The sequence below is a fragment of the Asterias rubens genome, chromosome 7, assembly GCF_902459465.1.
Source record: "Asterias rubens chromosome 7, eAstRub1.3, whole genome shotgun sequence".
Lineage (NCBI taxonomy): Eukaryota > Metazoa > Echinodermata > Asteroidea > Forcipulatida > Asteriidae > Asterias > Asterias rubens.
Window position 1 is genome coordinate 9,296,184 of NC_047068.1, and position 12,198 is coordinate 9,308,381.

Here is a 12,198-nt window from a genome sequence, read left to right on the forward strand (position 1 = left end):
TTCGGTTCTTGGGATAAACCAAGATGTGATATTACAGCTACTACAAAGGAGGGATATAGGTCCGTATAGTTCCTCATAGGAAGTTGATCATTCTAAAAAAGAAAATGACACATAGATCTAACATAGGTATGGTAAAGCTTTATTATTATACTGCACCGGTAAGTTAATCATGACGTTTATCAGAATGTCGTTTGATGTATTACGTGACCCTATAGTGAAAGTGCATTGCCGGATTGTTATGTAATTTTTAATTTTTAATTCATAAAACCTTTGTTTTCAATTATATCTACCCTGACTACTAAAACACAGAATCACATCCTTTAAAATACATGACTAAAGATAATCATTATAGATTGCTCATTCTTCAGTGGCCTCGGAAAAAATGCAGCATTTTAATTCGTCATTAGAGTAAACCTTAATACATTTTAAAACAATCCAATAAGGAGATAATGCTGGCATGATTCAAGTTTTCTTTTCAACCTTTGGCCACCTCCATAATCAACCATAAACCAATTTTTTTTTAATCCAACATTTCTTTTTTAAATCAAGATCCTTTAGTCTGATTTTGGAATCGGTTATACTAAATTACCATTAATATCGAGAATCTGCACACAATAACGAACATTTTAAAGTACAAGTTTAAAAGTACAAGTTTGACTAAAATGGAATAAATGAAACAGCCGTCGTTGAATACAAGCAACAAAACGTAACACACGGCTTTTACCCGGAAGTCCATATAGGGTATATTATGCTCGGGACATGACGTCATCCTTACCATCCCCTATACGCTGTGTCACTGCATTGCGATAAGCTGCACAGGTATTCACGCGATACATTCATCGACGGGGAGCCAGAAACCACGCCCATTCGGTAAGTATAAAAAGTGTGAGCAAACATGTGTTAAGACCATAAGTGACAGAGGCAGGGAGCTCGATACAGCTTTAAAGTCAAGTTGATTTGAATTTCCCGCCAGTGAGGATTATTTGTAAAACAACAAGATGAGAAGAGTGGAGTTATTGTGTCTCGTGGTGATGTGTGCGGCCGTTGTTTACGGTAAACCTTTTAAAGATGAAGCGCAGCAAGGTAGACCGGCAACCCAAGAAGTCGATAAAGCCAAGGGATACGTAAGTATTATTGTGTTGTAATTATTTACTGATGTATACGTATGTTACTTCTTCTCTTTTTTCTTCTTTTTTTTTGCAATAAAGTGTCACACATAATTGGTGAGGAAATTAGTATAGATTTTATTTTTTTAGTATGAAAACAGATTGATTATAGAGTTCATCGACAAGAACAACAATTTTTGTGAAATATCATTTCATTTGAAGTATTTGAAAAAACTTAATCTGAAAACCTAAACAAGAAACTGCGACAGCTGATTTTTAGTTTGTAACCGAAGTTAAAGCCATTGGACACTTTCGGTTAACAGTAATGTCCAAGGCCCACACTTCGTGTATCACAACTTCTATATAAAATAACAAACCTGCGTTAGGCTCAATCAGTCACCGGAGTCGGGAGAAAATAACGGGAAAACCCACCCTTGTTTCCGCACTTTTCGCCGTGTCATGACATGTGTTTAAAATAATTCCCAGATTTGTTATTTAATTCACACACCTATGATTGATCACACAAAAACAATGACACTCTAAGACTATACTTGTCAGAGTCAGCTCTGTACATTCCAGAAGATGGATTTATGTTTCCGGAAGTGAATTTTGTTATAAATGAAATTAAATAACTTTTGTTGAACACTTTATTGACAGTATTTTCTTACTGCATCTTTAACACATTAATGTGAAAATTGGAGTTGATTAGTAAGACTTTCCACAATACCCTGTTAGATCGGCCTCTTTGCAAACAATTTACAACAAAATGGCGATCAATGAAATTTGTATTTATTAAGTCATTCATTTATTTTTTTTGTAATTGATTATTTTAACTGTTTTTCTTTTCAGGAATATCTAGCAAAGTACGGTTACTTTAAAAAAGACCCCAATAAAGATGCCGACGGTGTGTTGCCAGCAAAGACGGTCGAGAAAGCCATCAAGCAGCTTCAGAAGTTTGCAGGTATTTCCGAGTCTGGCGAGATAGACGAAGCAACGTTAGACCTGATTGCAAAACCCCGGTGTGGGGTCAATGATCCGGTCATAGTCAACGACACTGCGGGAACAAACGCTTCGATTAACGGCACAGTAATTAGGCGACGACGGTACGTGATTGCCGGCCAGCCGTACCAATGGAACAAGAATGGCCTTACATACAAGTAAGTTTTTTAATAATTACTGACAGCTCAAGTTTTCATTTCAACTGTAATTGGTTAATAATAGTGTTTTTGTATCGATAACCTTCTAAGGTAATAACAAACAGGGTTTGGGGTCATTATCAGTTTCGAATGTGCGAGCTTGCAGGTGCAAGCTGGCTTAATTGCCATAACAATTGATTTAACCTGGAATTCTAATAATAGAAACTGCAATGGAATAAACGCTGCGTGATTTTTACTGTAAGTTTGCGACATACGAAAGAAGTGTAAAATAAACAAGTTTTAGTATAAGCCAATGTTTAATTCTGCATTTTTGAGGTTTCCTTTCAAGCGGGGCTTTCCAAATACTGATTGCCCTGCCTAACTCTGTCTTATCGATAAGTAAGTAAACATTGCGCAAGTTTATTGACCTGTGCATTTCATTCAGCTTAAAAATCGTAATAATAATGCCTAGTGTGGTCGGATAGTCAAATATTTACACTACATCAGGTAACAAAGGTATGATGTGATTACCGACTCCACAACTATTTCATGGGCAGGTTTTTTTCTGAGATTAGAATTACAACGATGTTTTATGTTTTAATAACTTTGTTTGTTTTACCCTTACCTTACACCGATGTGTATAGCGGTTACACACCTATATTCCGACACCCCTATGTTCCGACAACTCAGCCTATATTCTGACACCCCTATGTTCCGAAGCCCCTATATTCTGACACCTCTATGTTCCGACACCCCTATGTTCCGACAACTCAACCTATATTCCGACACTCCTATGTTCCGACACCCCTATATTCCGACACCCCTATGTTCCGACACCCCTATGTTCCGACAAGTTATTTTCGCAAATTATTACTCTGATGATCAATAACAAAAACGCAACTTGTATTACAGCCGGGTTTCCCGGCGAATTTCTGCCGGGAATAGGTTTGAATAGAAGTTGAAATTGTACTGTTTTTAAAAGTGATGGGATCAACTTAGGATAATCGATTCACACATTATTTTTTTTGCTTGTTAAGGCATGCATTTCTTCCTTTTTTGTGGTTATAAACATGAGTTATGGCTCCCCGAGTTAGCTGGCAATAAATTACTCGGTACTTTGCTAGTGTTAGATGCGTGTCCATGTTTATATTCATGAGCCTTCAATTTATTGCGCCTATGTGTGACTTCTTGCATTTGCCTCCGCAAATAAAAGAAATGTCAACAATAATAATAATAATAAATATGTAAGTCCTACCACCCCTCCATTACTCAGTCCTTTTCTAAATAAACCAAAGTTTCTATTTTTTAATAGCAGAATAACACTTTTCAAACATACAAATTAAACTCCTCTGGGTGACTACATAAAGATAGGTTACCGGTACAAACAATATGGACTAAATTACTGTCAGGTGTAGTTTCTCTAAGTCGCACCGTTTTTGTTTTTTTGGTTTTTTTAATGGCTAACACAATATTTGTGCAGGTTGTCGGAACATAGGGGTGTCGGAACATAGGGGTGTTTGGGTCGTTGGAATATAAGGGTGTCGGAACATAGGGGTGTCGGAATATATGGGTGTCGGAATATAGGGGTGTCGGAACATAGGGATGTTGGAATATAGGTTGAGTTGTCGGAATATAGGGGTGTCGGAACATAGGGGTGTTGGAATATAGGTTGAGTTGTCGGAATACAGGGGTGTCGGAACATAGGGGGGTCGGAACATAGGGGTGTCGGAATATAGAGCAGTCACCTGTATAGCACTGTATACTCAGAACTTTCCCGAGTCCTGTTGACGAAATGGCATAATATTACTTGGGTGGGATTCGAACCCATAACCCTAGGCCAACTAGACCACCGAGATTGCCCTAGTTATAGAGTCAGTTCGATTCCTATGTTGGCAGCGGGTACTAATGCTTTTTTTTTCTCCCAAACAGAATCATCAATTTCCCCGGCCCGCCCTCTGAAATTACTCCTGAGCAAGTGGTTGAAGACGTCCGAAAAGCTTTCCAGCTCTGGAGTGACGTCACACCACTGACCTTCCAGCCAGTTGACGATGAAAACGCGGCAGATATTCGGTTGGTGTTCGGTAAACGTCGTCATACTGACGTGGAGGATGACCCGACATTTGACGGTCCAGGAGGCACCCTGGCTCACGCGTTCTCACCGAACAGCAACTGGGGCACCACGGACGGAGATGCACACTTTGACGAGGACGAAAATTACACCCATGGTGTTCCAAATGGTAAGCTAAACTTGACGCATACACAACCTATAAATAAGTACACTCTAAATGGGAGGGATTTAAAAGATTTAAAGATATTGGACACTTTTGGTAAATGCCAAAAATCAGTCTTCTCACTTGCTGTATCTCAACTTATGCATTACAGAACAAACCTGTGAAAGTTTGAGCTCAATCGGTCATCATAGTTGCGAGATAATAATACAAGAAAAAACACCCTTGTCACACGAAGTTGTGTGCTTTCAGATGCTTGATTTCGAGACCTCAAGTTCTAAATCTGAGGTCTCAAAAATCAAATTCGTAGAAAATTACTTCTTTCTCGAAAACTATGGCACTTCAGAGGGAGCCGTTTCTCACAATGTTTTATACCATCAACCTCTCCCCATTACTCGTTACCATGTAAGGTTTTATGCTAGTAATTATTTTGAGCAATTACCAATAGTGTCCACTGCCTTTAATACAAATGATTGTGATATAGTGACCAATCCATTTTAAGATTTGATATTAAATCTGTTAGCTTGTAATGTTAAATGCTTTGGATAATATTTTCTTTTTTCAAACATAAAAATGAATTGGTCCCTAGATACAATTGGGTTTACCTTTAAATCCCTCCCATAGAGTGTCATAAAATATGAACAGTTTACTTATTAGAATGACGTATTCATGACGTCATTCATCACACCATTGAATCAATCAGAGAACACACTCAGTCCTAAAAAGAAATTGTGCAATTATAAGAAGTCTAAGATCATGATAATTTTGCATCGGGATAAATCATTTTAATTTGGGTTTTACTCTTACACCGATGTGTACTGTGTTCACTGTTTAGCCTATTCTCAGTACTTTTCCTAGTTCTTTGACGAAAACAAATCACAGGCATTAATACTCGGGTGTGACTCGAACCACGACCCTTGCAATTCTAGAGAAGTCAGTTTAAAGCCATTGGACACTTTCGGTAAACAGTATTGTCCAAGGCCCAAACTTCGTGTATCACAACTTCTATATCAAATAACAAACCTGTGAAAATTTGGGCTCAATCGGTCATCATAGTCAGGAGTAAATAACGGAAACACCCACCCTTGTATCCGAGCGTTTCGCCGTGTCATGACATGTATTTAAAATAATTCCGTAATTCTCGCTATCGAGAATTGATATTGTTTTACTGTTTTCTCAAAAAGTAAAGCATTACATGGAATAATTTTTCAAGAGAAGTCTTTCACCACTATCTTCTGTAAACCCTGTAAGTTATTTGTAAATCTGTGAACTTTTTTTTTCCTGTTCCGAAAGTGTATAGTGGCTTTAAGAACTGAACAATTTTTTAATACAGAGATTGGTTTTGCATTGCATTAGTGGTAAAGATTATGGTTTGGTTGCACTAATGTATCTTTAACACGCAGGCGACCCATTGTCAAAACATCAGACTTTACCGAGTTATAGATTGGTTAAAATCTGTCTAATTATATTTTGGCTAATGACTTCCAAATGGAAACAAATCAACCAAATACATAATTTAAGAGTAGTTTAAACTGGCTAAATAGATGATAGTTTTGCATTGGGGGCAAAGAACAGTTCCCACCCTGTTTCCACCCTTACACCGATGTATATAAAGTATACTGTCTATATTATTATACATTGCTTTAAATGTTTCGTGACAATAAAAGTCGGGAAAGTAGAGTATAAAACGCTTATCCGTGAAGGGTAAAACAAACTAATGGTTTACTGTTCAACCACGTATTTAATTTCCTTTTGTATTGTCTCAATTGTACAAGAGAACAATAAAACACAATTTTAATCATTATGCGAAACACCTTGGAAGAAATGTGTGACATTCCAGGTATGGTGTCATTTACATAAAACAAGGATGACTAAAAATGACTGGCATTGGCAATTCTTGGTACGTGCAATAAAGCACAGATCATTTACACACGCGTGTACTTTTTCTGTACCGAAAGGGTCCAATGGCTTTAAATAAGGGTTGACAACTAATGTTATGTATCTATTTTCTTATCTTATCTTTAGGTGTGAACTTCTTCTACACTGCCGCCCATGAGATAGGTCACACCCTAGGTCTGGATCATTCTAATGTTCCCAACTCACTCATGTGGCCGTGGGGAAAGGCATTCATCACGGACTTTGTTCTCCCAAGAGATGACAAAGATGCTATTCAGTCAATTTATGGTAAATTTATTATTAAATCTCACCTCTCAACAAATCTCACTTTATCCTAATTCAAGACAAACTACCATTATGCAATTTCTGACAACGATGGCATAAACATTTGGACATTTTGTGTTTGATTACGTTATGAACAATATTGTAAAACAAGTTTCCACAATTTTTTTTTTTTTTTAGTCTGTTATTTTTAATGTGTCAAGTCTTTTGTTCATTGCAAAAGAGATTTACACGTTGTTCAAATTGTATTACTCTGCAAACTCCTAGGTAAAAATGTACCCGGGTCAAAGAGCTCGAGTCCCCTAAGGGTAAGTTTGACCTCCGGAATATGTTTCAAAATTACCCGGAAATAATGTCAGGCTCAATCGGACTCGGAATCGAGGTTAAATCATACGTTTTTAGTAAACAAAAAGTTTGCCTTCTTATTGTCCACGTTAAGATCAACACTTAACTTAATTGCTCGTTTCCTAAATTGTCCATAATTAATTTTGACTTTTCTCCTACAGGAGCCAACCCGAACCCACCTACCCTCCCACCAGCTACTTCTCAACCACCCCCAGCTTACTGCGTCGCTCCAATCAGCACCGTCATCAATATTCGTGATCAGCTTTATACATTCTCGGTAAGTGGAATATGATTGTGTTGGTTACCTAATCGAGCTGCGACCAGTGAGACATTTCACGAAGCCTTTAAGCACAAAAATCTGCTAAGCACAGGCAGAATATCGCTTAGCAGAAACTGATTACCAGATAACAATCCACAGGGTTTACGTTGTTGTGGCTGGTGCCCGACCTTTTTTTTTTTTTTTTTTTGCTATAAGCAAAGAAATTTGCCAAGCAGTGTTTTATGCTTCCAGAGATTGTTTTTCTTCCTTTTTTCGGGGGGTAAAATGATCGGTTTTTTTCTGTGGCTTCATTAAGCAAACTCTGAGCCTATTACCGATGATTTTTCAGCAGGTTTTCAATTTTGTTTTTGTGAGAAGTTGAACATTATACGGCGCACGGATAAGTTTTATCTTCGATCCTTTGCAAATTTTGCTTCGATTTTAGTGAACGATTTCACCTTTATCAACTGGCTAATTTGCAATGCAATTTTTAAAAGTGGATCGCAAATTTGCACCATTTATTCTTGATAAATCATTTAACTCCTCTTGGGAATTGTTGTATGGATGGGTTAGATTGACCTGTTTCCCTGCAATGTTGCTATACACTTCAGTAAAGAACGACTTGGCAATTACCCAACAAAATACTGCAGCGATACTCACACCACATTGCATGAAAACAAAAACGAGTTGTTTCTGCACTTTGGACTTCGTTGAAGTGAAACACGGACTTCCGCTCAATAATCAAAAGCTCAAACGTTGCACAATGAGCTACGAAATCAGGAATCCCACAATTTATTGAGCAACTGGTTCAAAAGAAAAATCACAAATTATTTGAAAGGAACAAGAAAGCATAACATCGAAGGTGCTTTTGTGTATGTTTTTTCCAACTACGACCGACGATTTTATGATATTGTATGTTGATGGAAGGGTGACCGCAAGTTTTAATTTCATCACGATACGATATGCCTGGCCTGTGCCAAAACCACAGACTTTAAGCAATCCATCATCCACAAAAAGTGTAACAAAATCGCAACAAAACAGAGCTCTCACCTACCTATAGTAGACTCTTTGTCTAGTTTTTATAGGATTTGGTTATTTGTTGCTTTCCCACAGACTCATGCTGTTTTAGGCAGAAAATACTGCTTTAGCAAATACCTTTGTCAATAAAAAAAAAGGAGTGGGTACCAGTTGCAATAATGTAAACTGCATGGAATTTTGACTGGTAACCAGTTTCTGCTTAGCAAGATTTTCCTGTGCTTAGCATCATTATTTTATTTTGTGCTACCTAGTTTTATGAATTGAGCCCAGATTAATATGATATTCTGGCATTCAACGAAAAATAATATTTTATTTAAAAAGTCTTTTCAGACATAAGGGATGTAGCACTATATTAACAATCGCTGTAAAAAGTTGATTATTTCACGCCACGAACAACTAATTATAAGACACGGTTTAAAACGGAGCCCCATATTTTGTTCAAATCAACAGAATGATAAACTTTGGAGGTTCGACTTGGAAGGTAACTTGCTGTCTGATGCTGAGGGTGAACTGTCTAGAACATATTTCCCAAAACTTCCCAGACATCCGTCAGCTGGCTACGAAAGACATTACGATCGGAAAATCCACTTCTTCAAAGGTAATAGCTAAGCCTCAGTGTTGTTCGATGTTATAATATAAATCGTTTTACTGTTTGTTTATTTTTTTTTAAAGCCAAAGTGTTTCTTTGAACCATTCTATTGTTGTAATCCCATAGGGGGCCTATACAGGTACAATAAAACTAACGTGCAAAACTATTTCATTTAGAAAGGAGGTTGCGTTTTAGATATAATATAATCGCCGAAAATCCAGAGCGAATTATGTCCATTTCAGGAAGAATAATCCAATACGAATAGACATTATGAGAAACTTCACTGACAGTATATAATATTCACATTGTGGGACACACAAACTGATATATTTTACAAAACCACATTTCTTCAAAGTGACATGTTTCTCAAAATGATTTACACTGTCGAAAGCTGCTGTGGGCTTATAACCAACAGTTTGTTTTTCCATTAATTTTAGGAGTGGTTACCAGACGTATACCTTCCCTAAACCGAGACTAGTAGACTACATGTTTTTATGTTAGTTTTGAAATAGACTATCCAACCAGGGCCCAATTTCATAGCGCTGCTTAGCGGCCGATTTTGGTAACCTTCCGGTGCTTACCGCACGAAAATAAATGACGTCAGAATGCAATTCCACGGTATTAAACACGCAATAAGGCCGCCCAATTATTCTGCTAACTTAAGAAATACGCAAAGGCTTAGGCAAATTTGCCTGCTACAGTAAGCACGCAAATTTGCTTACCGTTAAGCAGCGCTATGAAATTTGGCTCAGGAGGAGACCATAACAAATATCAGAGAAAATAAACTCACTTTCTCTCAACTTGTTCCATCTTCCCCAAAGGTCGCAACTACTGGATCTACAAGTCAGCCCGCTCCTCTCCGCCACTCTTCAAGATGTACAACATTAACACCACAAATGCCGAAGACGAACCTGACTTCCCTCGCCCTGTTCGAGAGCTGGGCCTCCCTAAGAAGATGACAGCGGCTTTGCATGTTGCTGACGTGGGCAAGACGTACTTCTTCAAGGCGAAGAACACCTTCATCTTAGATGAGTTTGAAGGAATATTGGCTGAAGAAGCTGAGAGGATACATCAGGTCTTTCCTGATGCGCAGAAGTTCCCATCAGCAGCATTCTACAATGACGGTAAAGAGAAACAACTTCATTGTTCAGATTTATTTTCTTGAAATGAAAATCTAAAAGGCTTCTGGTACCCGTATGGGGTATTCGTTAAAAACCCTTACAAATTGTTTTTAAACAAAGTTACGTGTATTGTTATAATGTGTGGAGACATTTTGAATGCAACTAAGATTATTCCCAAAAGCTTCGTCTCTTTAAGTTTTTGGGTAATCCTCATGGACATTTTTAAATTCACCATTACAACAGTTCACCTTTTGGGAAAATGGGTTGAAATCTTGCAAATTGTTTGATAAAGGTTGGGTACCTTTTGTAGGACACAAAACACTAGAGTCCAAAGATTAAACTTACAGCTTATTATAACAATTATTAAATAAGAATGCTTCCCTTACTTGCCGATGTGCTGTAGTTGCCGATGTGCAGACTTACGCGACTCTCCTGAAGAAAAAAAAACTTTCTCTAAAATGTTTCGCTTTTTTTTTCAAAAACGTCACGACTAAATGAAACAGGAAATTCTACAGAACAATTATTATACTACATACATCTTCATTTACAATAAGTGGGGATTCATGTATTGGTAAAAAAAAAAATGATACACAAAAGGTACCAACAAAACCGTTGAAACAAAATATTTTGAAGACATTTTGTTCACTGTCCCTCTATTTTGCTTTTCTCTTCCACACAGGCTACGCATACATCATTTACTTTCACGGTCACAGCGCAGTCTACTACAGATTCAAATGGGACGCAACTACTAAATCATTCCTGAGCTTGACAGGCTATAATAACGCACGTGACCTGTACACTGACTTTTTAGGCTGCCCTTAAAAAAAAACTGATTAGTTCAGATTATAGATTTTACAGAAATGAATGTCAAAAAGAGGTAATTTGATGCGGACCAAGAGTGTTTTGAAAGTGGGATTCGGTTGTAGTTTTACCAACCTGCACATAGAGGCAGAAAGGAACACAAAATCAAGCACTTGTATTTGGAAGAGCTTTTTGCATGGACGTATTGTCATGTTCGCGTAACACGATTGTAGCGCCCTCTACAGTCGACACTTGGTTGAACTTTTTACACTTGAGTCGCCAACTCTGCCATACTTACAGAAACTAGCCATTGCATACCATTCCTATATTGCAGGGACTAGCCATTACAATCATTCCTCTATTGTTAGTATACATACAGCATTATCTTTTGAAAGGGAAAGTACACCTTTGGTGTTCGGAAGCATCAGTGATTGTTTTCATCCTATATAAACATGGATGCATACAATAAAACCAACTTGTGAACATTTCATTTCAAAAGATGGTCGCGTTTACGATAAATCGTCGAAAATCCGCAAACCGTAGCTGAAACACACAAACTGAGAGACATTACTGTCGGTGACGCTTCTCATATTAATTTTTGGGGGGATGGAAACTGATCTATTTTCCCATAAACACGTTACTTCAAAGTGAAATGATTCTCAAAATGAAAGCTGCTGTAAGACCTACCTCTAACCAGGTGAGTTTTAATTGCCATTAATTTTAAGAGTGATTACCAAACGTATATTTCCTCTTTAACATAACTCACTGTTGGATATTTTAGTTGTGTTTTTGGCTTTACAAGGGAATAGTGATAGTCATTTACAGTCAACATAGATTAAATACACTGGACACTATTGGTAATTGTCAAAGACCAGTGTTCTCACTTGGTGTATCTCAACAATAACAAACCTTTGAAAATTTGAGCTCAATATTGATCGTCGAAGTTGCGAGATAAAAATAAGAGAAAAAAACACCCTTGTCATATGAAGTTGTGTGCGTTTAGATGCTTGATTTCGAGACCTCCAATTCTAAATCTGAGGTCTCGAAATCAAATCCGTTGGAAATTACTTCCTTCTCGAAGAATACGTTACTTCAGAGGGAGCTGTTTCTCACAATGTTTTATACCATCAACCTCTCCCCTTTACTCGTCATCGAGAAAGGTTTTATACTCATAATTATTTTGAGTTATTACCAATAGTGTCCACTGCCTTTAACAACTGATTGTTTCCTATAAATTGAAAAGAAATGTTTTTGAAAAGAGCGTTTAAAAAGAGGGACATTTCAGAAGCTTGTCTTGAAAAGAAAGAAAATGTTTGAAAAAGCAGTAAAGTTCACATTGAATCTAATTCAGTAATTATATTGTAAATTCTTGTAAATAGTGCACTGCTTGTATTTTA

The 12,198-nt window shown here is 37.3% G+C and overlaps 1 protein-coding gene across 1 annotated transcript; it reads left to right on the plus strand.

The window, feature by feature from the left end:
* Positions 1–892: 892 nt before the first annotated feature.
* Positions 893–11,711, plus strand: LOC117292897 (collagenase 3-like). Its single transcript, XM_033775074.1, has 8 exons — positions 893–1,124; positions 1,956–2,263; positions 4,172–4,479; positions 6,496–6,654; positions 7,155–7,270; positions 8,741–8,888; positions 9,701–10,003; positions 10,680–11,711. The coding sequence occupies exons 1-8, from the start codon at positions 999–1,001 to the stop codon at positions 10,820–10,822; spliced, it is 1,611 nt and encodes a 536-aa protein (XP_033630965.1). The 5' UTR covers positions 893–998; the 3' UTR covers positions 10,823–11,711.
* Positions 11,712–12,198: the final 487 nt, after the last annotated feature.

Excerpts from the sequence above, each read along its gene's own strand:
- LOC117292897 (XM_033775074.1), top strand. The coding sequence starts at position 999 with ATGAGAAGAGTGGAGTTATTGTGTCTCGTGGTGATGTGTGCGGCCGTT. Across the intron at positions 1,125-1,955 it reads TCGATAAAGCCAAGGGATAC|GAATATCTAGCAAAGTACGG; the intron begins GTAAGTATTATT and ends TTTTCTTTTCAG. Across the intron at positions 6,655-7,154 it reads TGCTATTCAGTCAATTTATG|GAGCCAACCCGAACCCACCT; the intron begins GTAAATTTATTA and ends TTTCTCCTACAG.